The 22,040-nt window shown below is 33.2% G+C and overlaps 1 protein-coding gene across 11 annotated transcripts in view; it reads left to right on the top strand.

Moving 5' to 3' along the window:
* Window positions 1-22,040, top strand: part of stai (stathmin) — a 517,066-nt gene that overhangs the window by 393,128 nt on the left and 101,898 nt on the right. For 9 of the 11 annotated variants that reach the window (XM_073967538.1, XM_073967529.1, XM_073967537.1 and 6 more), the window contains one exon: window positions 9,337-9,420. The exons of the other annotated variants lie outside the window; for them this stretch is intronic. In XM_073967538.1, coding sequence (XP_073823639.1) covers window positions 9,337-9,420 — 84 coding nt within the window. The remainder of the gene's footprint in view (window positions 1-9,336; window positions 9,421-22,040) is intronic. 11 annotated transcript variants of the gene reach the window in all.

Raw genomic sequence — 22,040 nt, 5'->3', positions numbered from 1 at the left:
TATAGAATAGAAGACCTCCGTTGGAGGTTTCTGTAGAATAGAAGACCTCCGTAGGAGTTTTCTATAGAATAGAAGACCTCCGTAGGAGTTTTCTATAGAATAGAAGACCTCCGTAGGAGTTTTCTATAGAATAGAAGACCTCCGTAGGATGTTTCTATAGAATAGAAGACCTCCGTAGGATGTTTCTATAGAATAGAAGACCTCCGTAAGAGGTTTCCACAGTATAGACGGCCTCCGTCGGAGGTTTCTATAGAATAGAAGACCTCCGTAGGAGGTTTCTATAGAATAGAAGACCTTCGTAGGAGGTTTCTATAGAATAGAAGAGCTCCGTAGGAGGTTTCTATAGAATAGAAGACCTCCGTAGGAGGTTTCTATAGAATAGAAGACCTCCGTAGGAGGTTTCTATAGAATAGAAGACCTCCGTAGGAGGTTTCTATAGAATAGAAGACCTCCGCAGGAGGTTTCTATAGAATAGAAGACCTCCGTACGAGGTTTCTATAGAATAGAAGACCTCCGTAGGAGGTTTCTATAGAATGGAAGACCTCCGTAGGAGGTTTCTATAGAATAGAAGACCTCCGTAGGAGGTTTCTATAGAATAGAAGACCTCCGTAGGAGGTTTCTATAGAATAGAAGACCTCCATAGGAGGCTTCTATAGAATATAAGACCTCCGTATGAGGGTGCTATAGAATGGAAGACCTTTGTAGGAGTTTTCTATAGAATAGAAGTCCTCCATAGGAGGTTTCTATAGAATAGAAGACCTCCGTTGGAGGTTTCTATAGAATAGAAGACCTCCGTTGGAGATTTCTATAGAATAGAAGACCTCCGTTGGAGATTTCTATAGAATAGAAGACCTCCGTAGGAGGTTTCTATAGAATAGAAGACCTCCGTTGGAGGTTTCTATAGAATAGAAGACCTCCGTTGGAGGTTTCTATAGAATAGAAGACCTCCGTTGGAGGTTTCTATAGAATAGAAGACCTCCGTTGGAGGTTTCTATAGAATAGAAGACCTCCGTTGGAGGTTTCCAAAGAATAGAAGACCTCCGTAGGTGGCTTCTATAGAATAGAAGACCTCCGTAGGTGGCTTCTATAGAATAGAAGACCTCCGTAGGAGGTTTCTATAGAATAGAAGACCTCCGTAGAAGGTTTCTATAGAAAAGAAGACCGCCGTAGGAGGTTTCTGTAGAATAGAAGATCTCCGCAGGAGGCTTCTATAGAATAGGAGACCTCCGTAGGAGGTTTTCTTATGGAAGACCTAAAAGTTTTCTCCTATTTGTATTGTATTTTTAATTTTGTTGCCCTCTGATGTATGCCACACGTTTTTATCAATATTATTTTTCACCACATGACAAGGATTTTACATTCACATTTCATTAAAATTTTAATAAGCAAGCTTTAGTCGAAGCCACTATAACAAGCATTCATTCATTTAAAAGCATTTAATATTCTATTTAATTTTGTAGTGGTTATCTTTGCTAATCATTGCATATTTCTGGGCAAAAGATAAATGCATTAATCATGGCATATCACAAACAGCAATAAGCTAAGAACATGCAACAAGAAGACGTTGCATTTGCAACTACAAGCAAGCAGAGAGAGAGAGAGAGAGAATGAATAAATAGATTGGTTTGCTTGCTGCATAATTGTGGTTCTCGTCGAGAATGCCATTAATCAAATGCATACTTTCAGGAGGGTCGAAGTAGTTGGTTGAGTTGTGTGTGTACACACAAAACGCAAATGTTTGCAATTATAAACTAATTTAACTATATTATGTGCAATTATTTTTTGCAAATAATTTTCCATGGAAAATCCAAAAGTTAATTTTGTTTTCACAAGAAAAATGTTCCCGACGCTATCAAGATTGTTCAAGTGCCAAAAAAAGTGAGGATGCTGCCATAAAAAAAAACTCTTGAAGACAAATTGGAAAAAAGGAAAGGATAATAATCGATAAAAAACGAACTGAAAGCCAATCAAAAATTCTAGTGTTAAATAGAAAAATTTGTCATGTTTCCAATAAAAACTGCAAACCCAGCTGACAAGCCGTAGACAGAAAGGGAAGATTCGGTGCAGCTCAAAAAATGGGGATATAAAGAATGTCGACAGAATAATGCTTCTGTTCAATGTTAATAAAGAAGGAGAGTGAGGTGGGGGGGATGTAAATGCATGCATTCAACCCTTTATCCTCCTTGCTTCTGCCAAGAGTGCCAGTGTTCGCCAGTGTTCGTTCGGTGGCAGCTGTATACAAAATGATAATTTATGGTTTTGACAGTTACTGAAGCATAAAAACGTTTTAGTTGGAAGGATATGTGTATCTCCAACCACTCCCATTCCAGCGCCACACTTAACAAGAGACAACTAAAGGAGTGATAAACTAAGGTAAATGGTAAAACAAGAAAAACAAACCTGGGAAAAATGGTAATATTTGGAATGTTTATGGTTTGGTAATTTGTTTGGTTGGTTGGATGGGTATAAATTTCTTTTGTCTCTCTTGCTCATCTTCTCTTCCTCTATCTCGCAACTACCATCATTTCCAAGCCGATAAACATTGCTGCCAAACTAAACACATTAGTAAAGTATACTTTTGGGGGAGTATATGTTTTCCCCTTTTTTTTCTATCTTTTCCCTACTTCCTCATTTCAAAGGGGGTGGTTGTTGACTATCCTTGTCAAGTATTTCTGGTAGCAGCCAACATCAGCAGCAAGCAACAGTTTAGTGATAATTTATGGTTTAATAAATATTTTTGTTTTGCAAACATTGGCGCTAAAGCAAAAGTGCCCAAGTTGTTTTAAGATGAGCCATTAAAAATATCATTTTATTTTTTTTTTTTGTCTCGCTCTCCGTGTCTCTTTTCTTTTGGAAAAAATTAACAGCACTTAACTGTAATTTGTATTTCTGTTTTATGTTGATATAATTTATTATCTAATTTTTTTTACAGCAACATTTGCTAATCATAAAACTATTAGGACAAATTAAGAAGCTGTGACAAAGTATTGGGTTAAAAATTACACCCGCGGGATGTAAAATGGTGTATGACTATTTTTTTACTTATTTAAGAAATGGGGCATACTTTAAGGAGCAAAACGTTTGAAAGGCATGTACATAATTAAAAAAATCCTCATGTGGCATAAAGTGTTGGTTGTCTTCGGTGTGGACTAAGATGTTGGCAACCTAAAAGTATGTACAATTTTATGTTTACTTCATTTTTCTACTTGAACAGAAACAATCAAATGGGTATACTTTTAGGAGGAGGACTGAAATGATAACTTGAAATTGTGGGTTTTTAGTTACTGCATAAAATTTATTCCATGAACCATTTATAAATTAGTTATATAAACGTATAGAGAAGATGCATAACATTTGAGGAAATAAAACATACTTTTAGGTCAGTAAGTACTTATCCTTGGAAGATTAATGTAATTTGCAGAAGATATTCTTCTTAAAACCCCCCAATGCCTATATATACGGAGATGAATATAAGTATGTCGATATTGCGAGTTCAAATAACCATTGCCATGAGTTGATCGTCTTTTTATATAAGCCGTAATGATCTTCTTATAGAAGGCACATATATCTTCTAATAGAAGACCAAAAGGTCCACTCATATTTAGCCTAAAAGTCTTCTTATATAAGGCCTAAAGATTTGATGAGGACAATAATATTTGTTTTCTTTGAAGAAGAAGAAGAAGAGCTTTGGCTGTTGTCAATAGGGTTTTAAGGGTTTTAAAAAGTGCGAAGCTATGTATATGGGAGCCTAATTTCACAGCAGCTAATTTAAGACTCCTGACAAAATGAAAGACTCCGATGACAAATAGTGATGATCAAAAATCTTCTGATAGGAAGGACAAATAAAATAAAGGTGGAAAAAAGCTGCCTTAGTATTTGTAATAAAGCATTGAAAAATAGAGTTACCATTAGAATTAAATGAACATTAAAATAAAATAAATAATTCGAATTTACAAATTTCGAATGATTTGTGATATAAATGCTAGTTTCCAAGCTTAGCCTTCGTCCACCCACTAAAAACACCATTCAATATGCCTGATGATCGGTCTAACCACCCGTGAAACGTAGCATAGTGGTTGAATGTGTGGGGCTTCGGTGGATTTTTCAATGTACCTCTTAGGTCAAAATAGCTCAACTCGAAAAAGAATTAATTGAAATAATTTTGTTAACTATTTTTTGGTTAAGAAAGTTCAATTTTGCATCCTATCCACTACCAACAGTCTTAATTCAAACTTCTTGAGTAATCGATTTTTCAGAGGGAAAACTTCGAGACTTTTTTAGTTATATCTGAAAGGCGATTCACACAGTTTTCGATACCTATGTGGTGTTTTCACGCCCAGCGAAAACTGGTGAATGTTTCCTTGCATTTCAAATTACTTTCTTTTAATTTTTAGCAATGACCTAGTTTGGAAATTTCGTCCGGCATTGTGTGCAAACAGTCTTTCATCATGATTAGGCCTGATAGACCAACTAACTGAATGTCGTATATTGATTATCTATTATGTAACGACATCTGCCGGGTAATGGTGACATTATCACTATCAGCAAAGACATAAAATGGTAAACATTGGACATAGTGCATAATGCAGTTCAATTTTACTATTAAACCATAGATGGTGTTTGTGTATAACAGGCAACTAGCAGAACACGACGGCGACAAAAACAAGTATAACATAAATTCATGTCACCATATTGTAAATTAACATTATGTTAGATTCCCAGCGCCATCTGCCGATGTGTAGTAGCAATGAAAATGTCCCATCTTGTTATTATATATCTTTGACCAAAGACATACAATGGTAAAGATTGGACATCATGCAAAATTTTTTAAATTTTCATATTCAAGCATAGAGGGCGTTTATGTATAACAGACAATTAACAGAAACAAAAGCGTACACCAATGTGAACTATGTTAAATATAACATAATTCATGTCACCATATTGTAACATCACATTATGTTAGACCACCAGCGCCATCTACCGATGTATAGTAGCAATTGAAATGTCTCATTTTATACTGAAAATACCGACTTTTCTAATAGTCAAAAAAAAAAAAATATTCTTAAAAAGGAACCACGTTTCCAATGGCCAGAAAAATATGTAATGTGTAACCGGAATCCAGCTGTATAGAATTTGAAATAATCACTATCAGGTATGTGATGGAAAACGATTCGACTCGTTTTGACATAAATCGAAATCGTATATCTCTAATTTTGGTGAATATTTTAATGAAATTGAAAATGGATTTTAAAAATATTATTCAAATAAGGGCCGTTTGCGAAGCAAAACTATATGTATCATCAACGGCACTCCGATTATATACCATTTCGATTCTGCAAATCGAATCGATTCGGTTTTCATCACATACCCATATATGTATCTTTGCACGGGTTATGTAGAATATTATTTGAACGTCTTAATTTTAATAGAACCACGCTTCTGATGATGAAAGAAAATATTCTTTTAAAGATACCACGCTTCTAATGATCAAATCAAGTATTCTTTAAAAGGAACCACGCTTTTGATGTTCAAAGAAAATATTCTTTTAAAGAAACCACTCTTGTGAATATCAAAGAACATATTCTTTTAAAGGAACCACGCTTCTTATGATCAAAGAAAATATTCTTTTAAAGGCACCACGCTTCTGATGATCAAAGAAAATATTATAAAGAAACCACCCTCCTGAATATCAAAGAATATATTCTTTTTAAGGAACCACGCTTCTGACTATCAAAGTAAATATTCTTTTTAAGGAACCACGCTTCTGATTATCAAAGACAATATTGTTTTAAAGGAGCAACGCTTTTGATGATCAAAGTCAATATTCTTTTAAAGGAACCACCCTACTGATTGTCGAAAAAATATTCTTTTAAAGGAACCACGCTTCTGATGATCAAAGAAAATATATTTTAAAGGAACAACGCTTCTGACGGTTCAAAAAAATATTCTTTTAAAGGAACCACGTTTGTGATGATCAACGAAAATATTCTTTTAAAGGAACCACGTTTGTGATGATCAACGAAAATATTCTTTTCAAGGAACCATGCTTCTGATGATCAACGAAAATATTCTTTTAAAGGAAGCACGTTTCAGAATATCAAAGAAAATATTCTTTTAAAGAAACCCCGCTTCTGATAGTCTAAGAAAATATTCCTTTAAAGGAACCACTCTTCAGAATATCAAAGAACATATTCTTTTAAAGGAACCACGCTTCTGATGATCAAAGAAAATATTCTTTTAAAAGAACCATTCATGAATATTTCCCACGGAATTTTCTGCACGTAAAATAATTTTAAAAAGTGAAATTCTTTTAAAATCAATTTTTTAAAAAATTGAAAACTACTAGAATCACTTAATTATAGATTATTTTAGCTGAATTAACAAAAATATGTAATTTTTGGACATAATGTGAAAGTAAAAAAATTTGAAATTCCTCACGGAATGGTTATTCATGATTGCCCTGTATGTGTTTCAGCTTAATTTTTTTTAAAGAAACTACACAATTCTCTGTAATGATTAACATTTCAGATGACACTTTTTATCTATAAATCTACGCATCTCTGACTTAATTTCGAAGAACATCTACGTTACTCATAAATTTCGTCTAAGAATATCTACATTTTCAAGAAAAGTTTCTAGCGATTAAATTCACATATCCTTTTGCAAATTTTGTGGAAAAAATCTACCTTTCCCTAATATACGACATTTTCCTAAGAAAATTATATTTTCGCTGGACAAAATTTGTATAAGAAATTTACTATTTCTCCGAGAAAGTCCAATCATAATAAATCCACGTTATTTTGAAGCAAAATCAAAACAAATTTTGATTTAGATAAAAATTGTTGGGGAAACTTCTATGGTTCACGTTTCCCTGAGAAAAAATCCTAAGACGTCATGGTCGCATCTCTGATCACGTCAGTGCTTCACAATTCGTTCATATTTGTTGCTCCAATGTGCATAGTTTTAGGCATTTACATCCAATTAGGATCTGAACAAACCTAAAGAAACTAAGTTCTTTTTGTTAACGAATCATTTGTGAATTACAAAAGAAAAGAAGAACATTTGAGAATTTACACGTTAGTGTTTAAGACAATACTTAATATGATTTTAAAACGATAATGATTTATCTGCATACTTTTAGGCATTTCCAAGCAAAAATTATCTGAAGCCAGCAATGGAAACTAAATTCTTTTTTTAAAACAACTAATTTGTAAATTAAAAACAAAATTTCTGAATTTAAATTATTGAATAGTTTTTTTATTTAGTTTTGTGAAAATTGTACTGTATACTTTTAGGTGCTTTCATTCAATAATAGTCTAAATGTGCATACTTTTAGGCAATTGCAACAAAAAAATTATCTGTAACATGCAATGGAAAGTAAAATCTTTATTAAAACAAATAATTTGTAAATTAAAAACATAATTCCCACATTTTCTTTTATTTATTCGTTTTTATTAAGTTTTCCGGAAATTTCAGTGTATACTTTTAGGTGCTTTCATTAAAAGATAGTGAAAATTAATACAAAAATTTTATCCTTTTCAAATTTTTGCCAACAATTACTAAAGTGGAAAAATCATAGACCTCTAATTTCATGCCTTAAATTCAATTCAAATTTTATTGGGCCTTTTCCTTTTTCAAATGCCTTAAATAAAATCCAAAAAATTCTGTGCATACTTTTAGGAGTGTTTCATAAAAAGGGGATAAATCATAGAAACAAACCTAATTTCTTTCCGATTTTTTTTTGGATCTACAAATTTTATTGAGTCTTTTCCTTTTTTAAATGCCTTCAATATAATCCAAAAAATTCTGTGCATACTTTTAGGAGTGTTTCATAAAAAGGGGATAAATCATAGAAACAAACCTATTTTTCCCCCCTTTTTTTCACAAATTTTCTAGCAAAACCATTAGTTGCCTTTCACTTCATTCCTTTAATTTAATATTCCAAAAATGTTTTCTCCTTGACAAAATTATTCTGTTACTGTCCTTTCGCTTAAAATGAGAAAAGTTTTGTTTGCAATATTTCGTTCATGTTTCATATTCCGAATATAATATTAATATTCCACGAAGAAGAAAATATGCAAAATAATGATGATGCAAAATAATGACTTGAGCCAAAGTCATTTGACATGTATTAATGGAAATGAGAAAGAAAATTTTCCAAGAAAATGGAAAAATAAAATGGTCCATAATATGTTTCACTGGCGATGAAGATGACGATGATGATATTTTTGTAGTTATTTTTGTATTTTTCTTGTAATTCTTTTTCGTTTAAAAACTGAAACGCGTTATGTGTTGTGTTTGGCATTATGGTTAAATATGTAAATTTTCATAGCAAGCCAAGACAAGCAACCAACCACAGCGACAACAACAGCTGTGGTTTGCCTTTCCATGTTTTTTTTTTTCCTGTTAAATGTTTTGTCTTAAAATGAATTCTGTTGGCCACCTCAGCTGTTGCAAGAAAATGTAAACATTTTGTTAAAGGTTTTGTTGTTTTCATTTTTTGTGTTTTTCTTTCTTTTTTGTTTTCCCTTACCTCTTTTTTGTTGTTGTGAAAATCAACAGCAACAACATCATCTGCCTCAACATCATCTGCCTCAAATGCAAATGTAATCTTTTACGAATCACTGAAATGAAAAACCTCTTTATTCGCAGAAGTAACAAAGTTGTTACTACCAACTCAAGGTTTAATTTGTAGCCTACCTTTAGGCGTTTATTAAGCAAACAAAACATTGCCATGTGAGGCAGAAGATGGAGATGATGAAAACAATATGTTTATGAAAACAAGACAAGATGAATAGAAGGAAAGAAAAAACCATTACGAATAGGTTATTTTGCTTGCATTTGAATGGAGAGTTGGAATTGTGATATGTGTTTTGAAACTGAAAGTGTTATACAGAGGAATGAAGATTTAAGGACAAAATTGAAACACTTTTGGGGGGTTTACAAGGAAGAAAATATACAGACATTAGTTATAGTTATGTGAATTTATTTTATAATTAATTAATTTAATTTAATTTCTTCTCAATATTTATGCCTATTTTTTCTCAAATAATGGTTTTTGCTTCACTCCGTGAAATACTTTAAATTTTCTATTTAAAGTTTTTTTTTTTCATAAAATGTTGTAAATTTTGTATATAAAAAAAAATATTTTTTCTCAATGTATTAACTAACAAATTTATATCTCTTCTCTTTTTCTTCTTCTCCTTAATATTTGTATTTTCGTTTTTCATACGAAAAAAATTTTTTGGTGTTTCTCTTTACTTGAAAAAATATTAATTAACAAATAAAAAAAAACATGCACATTCACAAATGTGTATCTCCTAACACACACAACAGTATCAAGGAGACAAGCACCAATTAAAAAAGCTAACAAAATACGCTCAAAACAACCAAGGTTATCGAAGAAAGTTAAATTCATAAGTAAGTACCAACCCTGTTTATATTCAGATTTTATTCACAGAAAATTGTAAAGCACCTTTTGAACTTTTTGTATAAAAATGAAATTGCACCAAAAATAATAAAAAAAAATTTAAAACACACAAATGTAGATTTTTAGACAAATTCCAAGGTGGATTAATTAGCAACAAATTAAAGGAATAATGAAGATGAAGAATAACATTTCCAAAAAAAAAATAATGTTGTTATCGATATTGGTTTATCATGATACTGAACGCTAATATTGATCAGCTGATCCGAATTCACCACTATAAATAAAAAAAACATTTGAAATACGGAAGTGTATATTGAAACAAATTCGATCTTGAATTTATAATATTTGTAAAGTTTTCTTATTAGTTTTCAGGTATTTCTATTGCATACTTTTAGGTGATTTCATTCAAATATAGTCCAAAATATAATAACTGGTTTATAATGATACTGAACCCTAATATTGATCAGCTGTTCCGAATTCATCACTATAAATAAAAATAAAAAAACATTTGTTTTTTTTTTTGTAATATTGGGAGGTTCTCTTATTAGTTTTGAGGTATTTCTATTGCATACTTTTAGGTGATTTCATTCAAAGTTGGTCCAGATTGTGATAAATGAACAATATCTACCAATTTTCGAGCGACTGTTACTATAACTGAGACCCTTTCATTGCATGCGTAAAATATTCTTATTAAAGTTGTGTGCATACTTTTAGGAGTGTTGGGCACACTTTTAAGCATTTCCATCCAAAGATGATATGAAATAAGCAAAGAAAATATAATTATTTTTAAAACGAATAATTTGTGAATTAAAGTTGCAAGTGGAAATTGCCTTATGTAGTTTTGGTATAGTTTTATTGCATACTTTTAGGTGTATTCATTTAAAGATAGTCCAATTTACACCAAAAATAATTGTTAAAGTAGGATGAAGAAAAATTATGTTATTATCGATATTGGATTATCAACTTACCGAACCCTAATATTGATCAACTGTTTCGACTTCACCACTATAATTAAAAATCCTTTGAAATATGGAACGGTATATGGAAACAACTTCGATCTTGAAGTTATTATCAACAAATTCTAAGTCGTGCAAAGCTAAAGCGGGAAATAATTAACACCTCAATTTGTTGTTATCGATATCGATTTATAATTCAAGCTAATGATCCCTGGATATGGTATGGATCAGTTGTTTAGAATTCAACAACTGTTTTGAACTTTACTGCTCTTGAGATGTACATAAATATGTTGGTCCCCTTAAACAAAAACTTGTAAAACTTTCCAATTTTTTTAAGGAAAATTTAGTAAATTTATTGAAATAAAAAGATTTTGGCAGGTTCTGGACCTGCGCAACAGCCTACATCAACAAAAAAATCCTTCCTATATCGCAAGAATACCACTTGGTTGGGGGTTTTTTGGGCATTCGGACCATTATCGAGAGTGAGATGTGCATGAAGGACTGACCCTAAATATGTGAATAATTCGGAACCCATATCTCCGCAAAAAAATTATAATATACCCGCTACAAACACCTCAACACAGTCCGAGAAGTGGCCTTAAACTAAATTAACGAGAAAAAGTGTTTTACTTTTGCGCAGGAGCTACCTGAAGAAATGAACCGATATCTATCTTTGGGAGTTTCCTATCGATAGTTATCGTGCAAAGTATCTATTTTAGTTGGTAATCGTTGGATTTCTTAGAACTTTTGGATCATTACATTAGGAAGTATGGTCTTGACCATGAGAGTAATTATATCGTTGTAATCGGAAGTATTACAAATGAAATGTTACGAATTGCAAATAGAATTCTCAAATTGCAATTAAAGTAATTCGAATTACATCTGAAAAAGGTGTAGTTGATCCATATAATCCATTTTAGAACTTGATTTCAGTTATCCACAAAAAAAAAAACATTATATCGTTGTAATCCAAATAGTAATGGCTACCTTCGATAAACATTTCAAACCGATCGTAGAACAGTCCTTAAATTGCATTTAATGGCAAGTTATGAACTTGGCACGGTAGTTATCCAAAGGTCCACTCCGATATAGACCTTCTTGTAAATTGAGTTACGTTTGGAAACAAGTTTACGTTGTGCTAAGTTTCGGCCAAATCGGACACTCGTTCGTTAGATATCGTGATCATCAATCATTTTCATTGATGCCGGTTGGATTGTTAAGAGCTTTTGGGACATTATGTCAGGAAGTATGGACCAAAAGAAAATTATACCGTAGTAATATGGGCCGCGAGGACAACCTGCTCCAAAAAATTTCGGAACGATCCGTGACATGTCCTTCAAATGCACTATAGCTAAAAATTTTTGAAAATTTTTGTTTTAGATACCCGAAGGCGTGGACCAATATAGTCCATATTCGAAACTGCTCCATTTCTTGAAAAATGAAACGAGATGCAAAGTTTCGGCCAAATCGGATACTCAGTTCGTAATCGTAATCAATCGTGCTCCTCCGTTATTGCGGCAGGAGTTTTTTAAATTTTTTGCGCCATTACCTCAGAAAATTTAGAAAGGCCCCCGAAAAAAATACCATCGTATTATTGGCCACGCTACAAAAAAATTCAGAACGACCCGACCAATGTCCTTCAAATGCAGTTTTGCGAATATTTTTGAAAATGTTATGCTATGTTCCTTCGGGTACCTTCGGGTGAACCGATATAACCTATATTCGAACCTGTTCTGTGTCTTGAAAAAATATAACTATATGCAAAAATGATTTCCTTCGAGAGTTATTGTGCGTTACATTTTAACAAAAATGTTTAAATTTTGTGGGGAAGGTATCCAAAAGTGTTCATCGATATGGTCCAAATGGGTTTAACCGTTCGAGAGTATTTGTGCATACCAGCCCGACAGTCAGACGGTCGGACAGGGCTAAATTAGTTCTAAACTGTCGGAAATGGATTTCGTTTAAAAATAATCGGTAAAAAAAAAAACAATTATTTCTAGAAGGCAAAATTTTGATTGTCTCAAAGATTATATATCCTCGTTGGCGCGAAGAAGAAGAACATTAGGTCTTCTAATGGGAGAGCACAAGGTCGTCATATAAAAGAAACAAGGTGACGACCTCCAGATCTCCTAAAGGAAGAGCACAAGGTCTTCATATAAAAGAACCAAGTTATTCCTATAGCTGACAACAGGATCTTCCTATAGAAGATCTTCTTATAGATGACCACAAGGTCCTATCATAGAAGACCACAAAGTCTTCTCATAGAATACCAAAGGGCTTCTCATAGAAGACCACAAAGACTTCTTATGGAAGACCCCAAGGGCTTCTCATAGAAGACCACAAAGTCTTCTTATGGAAGACCACAAGGGCTTCTCATAGAAGACCACAAAGTATTCTTATGGAAGACCACAAGGGCTTCTCATAGAAGACCACAAAGTCTCCTTATGGAAGACCACAAGGGCTTCTCATAGAAGACCACAAAGTCTCCTTATGGAAGACCACAAGGGCTTCTCCTAGAAGACCACAAAGTCTTCTTATAGAATACCACAAGATTTTCTAATTTAAGACCACAAGGTTTTTTCGAGGCCTTTGAGGTCTTTCCAAAGAAGACCACAAAGTCTTTCTATAGAAGACTACAATGAGATTATGTTATCAAAAGGTCTTCCTATAAAAGATCAAAATACCCTCTTCTAGAAGATCTTCGAATAGACGACCACACAGTCTTGTTATAGAAGGCAACAAGATCCTAGAAGGTTTTCATATAAGTTCGACCGATAAAAGATGAGGAGATCTCCATTACGAAGACTATAAGGTCAATAAGATTTTCCTAAAGAAGACTACGTAGTATTTTAATAATAATAATTGATCCACAAATATCCCAGAAGGTACGAGGGAGACTTTTCTTATGTATATCATCGAGTGCACCCCAATATTTTTTATTATTTTTTATGGCTCAAATACTCAGTAAATGTTGCCAACGTTACATTGAGAGGTAGTTTGCCACCGTTGATTATGAGATGTGGTCAGACAACATCTCATTATCAACGGTGGCAAACTACCCCTCAATGGGAAACGAACATCGGATCTTTAGAGTGCAAGGCGGGTGTTATATTGAACGATTGCACAACTGTGACATCCAAAGTATTCCAATAGAATACCATAATGTTTTTCTATGAAAACCACATGGTCTTATTAAAAACAAACAAGCAAATTCTGCCTATAGAACACCGCAGGCAGACACTCAAGTAGACGGTTACATGTTCTTCCGTTAGAAGAACATAACGTCTTCCTACAGGAGATAACATTTTCTTCCTACAGGAGATAACATTTTCTTCCTCAAGAGACCTCAGATTTTCCTACAGAAAATACATTTTTAAAGATGATCAAAGGTCTTCCTATTTTAGAACCCATTGTCTTTGTATAGAAGATTAGAGGGTCTTCATATAGAAAACCATAAGGTTTTCTAATAGGAAACTTTTTCCAGCAGAATGTTAAAGTAATTTCCCAAATGGAAAGGTACATTTTCATTAATTCCATTTACTTTTGGAACGACTCGAAGAGTTTCTTTAACTTTTATCTACTACAGTTATTAAGCTACCGACACATCGATAAAAATAAATTCCTAAAATTTCGGTAATTAACGATGTTTTTCGATAAATTAGCGACGAATAAATAGTATTCGTAAAATTCTACCGATAGCAAGAGTGCTGTCAACTTTTATTTGAACTTTTCATAATAATTTCATTTTGCGTTTTAATTTTACCGATTTTTGTCGGTAACTCAAAAAATTAGTTAGAGTATCGCATTACTGATTTTTGTTCATGTTTACTTAAGTCGTATAAGTATTGTTGTAAATCATACGACTCCCACCTTTGCTAATATTTATGGAATGCGTATAAGTAACGACATCATTCATACGCCGCCATTTTTACTGAAATTTCGAAAGAAATTTATATTAAATTAAAATGTTGAATTTCAGATTCTTCTTTTAATAAATAAAAAATAATTTAAAAACAATAAGTTTCAGTGTTTTATTTAGAAATGCAATTCTATACCAATGGGGGGTCCCATTGCCAAGTTACAGCCAATTCGGCCTAAAAATGAAGATAAAATCCTTAAAATACTTGAAATCCGGTGGTACCGCTATAAGCGGGCTATACCAAAACCTGGACCTATGTTCACAATTTTTGGTGGGGAAATGTCTGTATCATTGGAAATGCCAAATGACAGCTAATTCGGGCAAAAATGAAGATAAAATCCTCAAAATACCTGAAATCAGGTGGTACCGCTATATGGGGGCTGTAGGAAAAATTGGGCCCATATTCATGTATTGTCATCCAAATCTGAAAAGTGTGCAAAGTTTCAGTGCGATTGGTTAACTGCAACTGTGTCAAATTGAGTTACCTATGACCTATGTCCACAATTTTTAGTGGGGAAGTTTTAGTACCATTGGGAACCCCAAATGCCAAATTACAGCCTTTTCGGGTTAAAAATGAAGATAAAATCCTTAAAACACTTGAAATCGGGTGGTACCGCTATATGGGGGCTATACCAAAACCTGTTAATATGTCCATCATTTTTAGTGAGGAAGTTTCTATACCAATGGGGGGTCCCATTGCCAAGTTACAGCCAATTCGGCCTAAAAATGAAGATAAAATCCTTAAAATACTTGAAATCGGGTGGTACCGCTATAAGCGGGCTATACCAAAACCTGGACCTATGTTCACAATTTTTGGTGGGGAAATGTCTGTATCATTGGAAATGCCAAATGACAGCTAATTCGGGCAAAAATGAAGATAAAATCCTCAAAATACCTAAAATCGGGTGGTACCGCTATATGGAGGCTGTAGGAAAAAAAATGGGCCCATATTCATGTATTGTCATCCAAAACTGAAAAGTGTGCAAAGTTTCAGTTCGATTGGTCAACTGCAACTGCGTTAAAAATGAGTTACTAGATTTGAATCGGGTGGTACCGCTACAGAAAGGCTTCTGAAGTTGATTGTTGTAGACAGGAAGGCTTCTGAAGTCAACTGTTGTAGACAGAAAGGCTTCTGAAGTCGACTGTTACATACAGGAAGGCTTCTGAAGTCGACTGTTGTAGACAGGAAGGCTTCTGAAGTCGACTGTTGTAGACAGGAAGGCTTCTGAAGTTGACTGTTGTAGACAGGAAGGCTTATGAAGTCGACTGTTGTAGACAGGAAGGCTTCTGAAGTCGACTGTTATAGACAGGAAAACTTCTGAAGTTGACTGTTGTAGACAAAACGACTTTTCCTGTTATAGACAGGAAAGCTTCTGAAGTTGACTGTTATAGACAGGAAGGTTTCTAAAGTAGACTGTTGTGAACAGGAAGGCTTCTGAAGTTGACTGTTGTAGACAAGAAGGCTTCTAAAGTCGACTGTTGTAGACAGGAAGGCTTCTGAAGGCGACTGTTGTAGACAGGAAGGCTTCTGAAGTCGACTGTTGTAGACAGAAAGGCTTCTGAAGTCGACTGTTGTAGACAGGAAGGCTTCTGAAGTCGACTGTTGTAGACAGGAAAACTTCTGAAGTTGACTGTTGTAGACAGAAAGGCTTCTGAAGTCGACTGTTGTAGACAGGAAGGCTTCTGAAGTCGACTGTTGTAGACAGGAAGGCTTCTGAAGTCGACTGTTGTAGACAGAAAGGCTTCTGAAGTCGACTGTTGTAGACAGGAAGGCTTCTGAAGTCGACTGTTGTAGACAGAAAGGCTTCTGAAGTCGACTGTTGTAGACAGGAAGGCTTCTGAAGTCGACTGTTGTAGACAGAAAGGCTTCTGAAGTCGACTGTTGTAGACAGGAAGGCTTCTGAAGTCGACTGTTGTAGACAGAAAGGCTTCTGAAGTCGACTGTTGTAGACAGGAAGGCTTCTGAAGTCGACTGTTGTAGACAGAAAGGCTTCTGAAGTCGACTTTCATAGATAAGAATACAAACGGAAGTCGGCTGTTATCGACAGGAAGACTTGAGAAGTCGACTGTTATAGACAGGACGACTTCTGAAATTCGACGTGGTTGAATAGAGCCTTAAAAATAATTTGTAAAAAATTCACGACCTTCAATAGGGACTCAAAATATCTTGTAATAAAATTATGAATATCAAAATATCTTGTAATAAAATTATTAGGGCTTTAAAATATTTTGTAAAAAATCCACTAACTTGGATTGAATATATTTTTTTAAAAAAACAATAAAGATCAAAATCCACGAGCTTGGATATAGCCCCAAAATATTTTTAAACAATCACTGAGCTTGGATAGAGCGTCAAAATATTTTCACGAGACTGGATAGAGTCAAAATAATTTGTAAAAAATCCAAGACCTTCGATAGAGCCTCAAAATATTTTTTAGAAAATTCACGAGCTTTGATAGAGCCTCAAAATATTTTGTAAAAAATCCACGAGTTTTTATAGAGCCTCAGAATATTTTTTTAAAAAATCCACGAGTTTTTTAGAGCCTCAAAATATTTTTTTTAATAAATCCTCGAGCCTCAAAATGTATATTTTCTAAATCCACGAGCATGGATAGAGCCTCAAAATTTTAGAGGCTTAAAATATGTTTTAAAAAATCCACAAGCTTTGATAGAGCCTCAACATTTTAGAGGCTTAAAATATTTTTTAAAAAATCCACGAGCTTGGGTGGAGCCTCAAAATATTTTTTTAAAAATCCACGAGCTTGGGTAGAGCCTCAAAATAATTTTTTAAAAATCCACGAGCTTGGATAGAGCCTCAAAATAATTTTTTAAAAATCCTCGAGCTTGGGTAGAGCCTCAAAATAATTTTTTAAAAATCCACGAGCTTGAGTAGAGCCTCAAAATAATTTTTTAAAAATCCACGAGCTTGGGTAGAGCCTCAAAATAATTTTTTAAAAATCCACGAGCTTGGGTAGAGCCTCAAAATAATTTTTTAAAAATCCACGAGCTTGGGTAGAGCCTCAAAATAATTTTTTAAAAATCCACGAGCTTGGATAGAGCCTCAAAATAATTTTTTAAAAATCCATGAGCTTGGATAGAGCCTCAAAATAATTTTTTAAAAATCCACGAGCTTGGATAGAGCCTCAAAATAATTTTTTAAAAATCCATGAGCTTGGATAGAGCCTCAAAATAATTTTTTAAAAATCCACGAGCTTGGATTGAGCCTCAAAATAATTTTTTAAAAATCCACGAGCTTGGATAGAGCCTCAAAATATTTTGTAAAAAAATTACGACTTTTTATAGAGCCTCAAAATTTTTTTTTAAAAAATCCACGAGTTTTTATAGAGCCTCAAAATAAATTTTTAAAAAATCCACGAGTTTTTATAGAGCCTCAAAATAATTTTTTAAAAATCCACGAGCTTGGATAGAGCCTCAAAATAATTTTTTAAAAATCCACGAGCTTGGATAGAGCCTCAAAATAATTTTTTAAAAATCCACGAGCTTGGATAGAGCCTCAAAATAATTTTTTAAAAATCCACGAGCTTGGATAGAGCCTCAAAATAATTTTTTAAAAATCCACGAGCTTGGATAGAGCCTCAAAATAATTTTTTAAAAATCCACGAGCTTGGATAGAGCCTCAAAATAATTTTTTAAAAATCCACGAGCTTGGATAGAGCCTCAAAATAATTTTTTAAAAATCCACGAGCTTGGATAGAGCCTCAAAATAATTTTTTAAAAATCCACGAGCTTGGATAGAGCCTCAAAATAATTTTTTAAAAATCCACGAGCTTGGATAGAGCCTCAAAATAATTTTTTAAAAATCCACGAGCTTGGATAGAGCCTCAAAATAATTTTTTAAAAATGGATAGAGCCTCAAAATAATTTTTTAAAAATCCACGAGCTTGGATAGAGCCTCAAAATAATTTTTTAAAAATCCACGAGCTTGGATAGAGCCTCAAAATAATTTTTTAAAAATGGATAGAGCCTCAAAATAATTTTTTAAAAATCCACGAGCTTGGATAGAGCCTCAAAATAATTTTTTAAAAATCCACGAGCTTGGATAGAGCCTCAAAATAATTTTTTAAAAATCCACGAGCTTGGATAGAGCCTGAAATTAATTTTTTAAAAACCCACGAGGTTGGATAGAGCCTCAAAATAATTTTTTAAAATCCACGAGCTTGGATAGATCTTCAAAATAATTTGTAAAAAATTTACGAGTTTTTATAGAGCCTCAAAATATTTTGTAAATAATTTACGAGTTTTTATAGAGCCTCAAAATATTTTTTTTAAAAAATACACGAGTTTTTATAGAGCCTCAGAATATTTTTTTAAAAAATCCACGAGCCTCAAAATGTTTAGTTTCTAAATCCACGAGCATGGATAGACCCTTCAAATTTTAGAGGCTTAAAATATTTGTTAACAAATCCACCAGCTTTGATAGAGGCTTAAAATATTTTTAAAAAATCCACAAGCTTTGATACAGCCTCATTTTTTTAATCCACGAGCTTGTATGTATCCTCAAAATATTTTATAAAAAATGCACGAGCTTGAATAAAACCGCAAAATATTTTTTAAAGAATTCATGAGCATTGATAGAGCCTCAAAATATTTTATATTAAATCGATTAAACCGAATTAAACCGATCTTCATAAATTTTTAAAGGCTTATTATGTATATCAAATTCTTGCCTTTTAAATGACTGACTTTTTAAAAAAAATTGTTCACCGATATATTTGTCCCAAAAATATGCAATATTTCTCAACAAAAAGGGTACGGAATGTTATTCAAGATGTGCCCTTTCAGATGAAAGAAAATTTGACAAAAGAAATTTTTTTATAGTAAAAAAATCATGAAAAATTTTGACAATTTTGGGCTGTGCGACTAGGTTGGTCAACCCCTTAACTGGTCTTTTTTATATGTGTTCCATATCTCATGTAGATCGGACGGTCTAATATTTAATATTGATGCATTTAATCCAATATAAATTTATATCCATATTTTTTTCTTTGTTGAAATAATATAACATTTATGTATTTCTATTTACTTAGATTATTATTTATATATGTAAACAACAATCTGATATTTGAATATTTAATATAATACTTACTTTTCTTTGTAATACGAATACTCTTCTATTGTAATTGTTAATATTTACTTTAGTTTTCTAAAAAAAAAAAAAAAAAAAAAAAAAAAAAAAAAAAAAAACATAAGAAGAGTTCCTAGAAAAGCCTTTTTCAAATAATAAACAGATTATATTGACACAACAAGATATGCATACATACATATATATGTATATACATGCCCATATAGGCATCATTTTAATATACAAACGAGTACTTGCGTTCATATGTCCATTTTAAATACAAGGACATTGAAATGACATGAATTTCGTATACAAACCACAACTAGCTTTTGCCTGTAATACAGAGACTGAAAAGTATTTTATTTGAATATTTATTGGAATTCTATAAATCTCATTTTAGTACTAAAAACTATTTTTCTAAAACCATGACTTTTCAGCCCTAATATTAAAACCAATTTTCATTCGAAATACAAAGGATATTGCCTGTTTTTTGTTCAATTTTTCCCATAAATTATCTCTGCCTTTTAAATGACAGACATGACAGTTGAATTGAGGATAACTGCAACAACAACAAATAACAATAAACTCGCTCTATAATATCCATATAAAATATTGGCTATTCTGCCGTTTTTGTTTCTCTAAATATTTATTCAAATGTTATGAGCCAGATATGGAATATGCTGCATATTCAGGATACGATGATGACGCATTAAAAGCTGACAATTGGATTTTCTGCTAGAATAGTTTTGCCCATAGCAAAATAATGTAAATAAATATTATGCAAAAATATTTATTTACATTATTTTGTTATTACTATTTTGATTATTATTGTATTATTATGCATTTTTATTGTCAAAATGTTCAAATGCACTGATGTTGAAATGATAATTTGCAAATTGTAAAAAAATATGGAGGAGAGTAAAGAGCAAAAGCGAGGTTTTTGGGACATTTGTAATTATTATCTGCTATACCCATTCCCAATTATTTATGTTGGGTTTCCTGATAATTTAACAATGGGGAAAATTTACATTGTTTCCAATTCATAATTCTGCATTTATTACTGCACTCACACACACAATTGAATTATCGAGAAACGCTTTGTTGTGGTGATATGTTGCATTTTGTAATAAAATTATAAACAATTTATTGTATTTTTTTTTTTCCTCGGCGTCATTGCATAATTTCCATGTGACCTATTTTCTTTGCATGGGGGAATATGCATAAATTGGAAATCAATGGACAATAAATTGTAAAATAATTGACAACAAAGTTGAAGTTAATTAAAAAGACTTTGTATAGGGAATCATTCTTGTAGAAGACCAAAGGCCTTCTTATAGGAGACCAAAGGTCTTCTGATAGAAGACCATAAAGTCATCTTCTAGAATAGCAAAAGCTCTTCTTATAGAAGATCAAATGGTTTTCATATAGAAGACCATAGTGTCTTCTATCGACCATAGAACCTTTGAGGAAGAAAGGGTGCTTCCATAGACACTTTGTTCCCCAAAAAGTGCTTCTATAGAACATTTGTTCCACAAAGGGTGCTTCTGTAGACCCTTTGCTCCACAAACCTTGCTTCTATAGACCCTTTGTTCCACTAAGGGTGCTTATATAGACCCTTTGTTCCACAAAGGTTGCTTCTATAGACCCTTTGTTCTACAAAGGGTGCTTCTATAGACCCTTTGTTCCAAAAAGGGTGCTTCTATAGACCCTTTGTTCAACAAAGGGTGCTTCTATAGACCCTTTGTTCTACAAAGGGTGCTTCTATAGACCCTTTGTGAGACAAAGGGTGCTTTTATAGACCCTTTGTGTTACAAAGGGTGCTTCTATAGATCCTTTGTTCCACAACGGGTGCTTCTATAGACCCTTTGTGAGACAAAGGGTGCTTCTATAGACCCTTTGTTCTACAAAGGGTGCTTCTATAGACCCTTTGTTCTACAAAGGGTGCTTCTATAGACCCTTTGTTCTACAAAGGGTGCTTCTATAGACCCTTTGTTCTACAAACGGTGCTTCTATAGACCCTTTGTGAGACAAAGGGTGCTTTTATAGACCCTTTGTGTTACAAAGGGTGCTTCTATAGATCCTTTGTTCCACAACGGGTGCTTCTATAGACCCTTTGTGTTACAAAGGGTGTTTCTATAGATCCTTTGTTCTACAAAGGGTGCTTCTATAGACCCTTTGTGAGACAAAGGGTGCTTTTATAGACCCTTTGTGTTACAAAGGGTGCTTCTATAGACCCTTTGTTCTACAAAGGGTGCTCCTATAGACCCTTTGTTCTACAAAGGGTGCTTCTATAGACCCTTTTTTCCACAAAGGGTGCTTCTAAAGACCCTTTGTGTTACAAAGGGTGCTTCTAAAGACCCTTTGTGTTAAAAAGGGTGCTTCTAAAGACCCTTTGTGTTACAAACGGTGCTTCTAAAGACCCTTTGTTCCACAAAGGGTGCTTCTATAGACCCTTTGTTCCACAGAGGGTGCTTCTGTAGAACCTTTGTTCTTTAAAGGGTGCTTCTAAAGACCCTTTGTGTTACAAAGGGTGCTTCTAAAGACCCTTTGTGTTAAAAAGGGTGCTTCTAAAGACCCTTTGTGTTAAAAAGGGTGCTTCTAAAGACCCTTTGTTCTACAAAGGGTGCTTCTAAAGACCCTTTGTGTTAAAAA

The sequence above is a fragment of the Musca autumnalis genome, unplaced genomic scaffold (genome assembly GCF_047663935.1).
Source record: "Musca autumnalis isolate F117 unplaced genomic scaffold, ASM4766393v1 scaffold_2, whole genome shotgun sequence".
Classification (NCBI taxonomy): domain Eukaryota; kingdom Metazoa; phylum Arthropoda; class Insecta; order Diptera; family Muscidae; genus Musca; species Musca autumnalis.
Note: the sequence above shows the minus strand (reverse complement) of the source record. Positions and strands in the feature narration are given on the sequence as shown.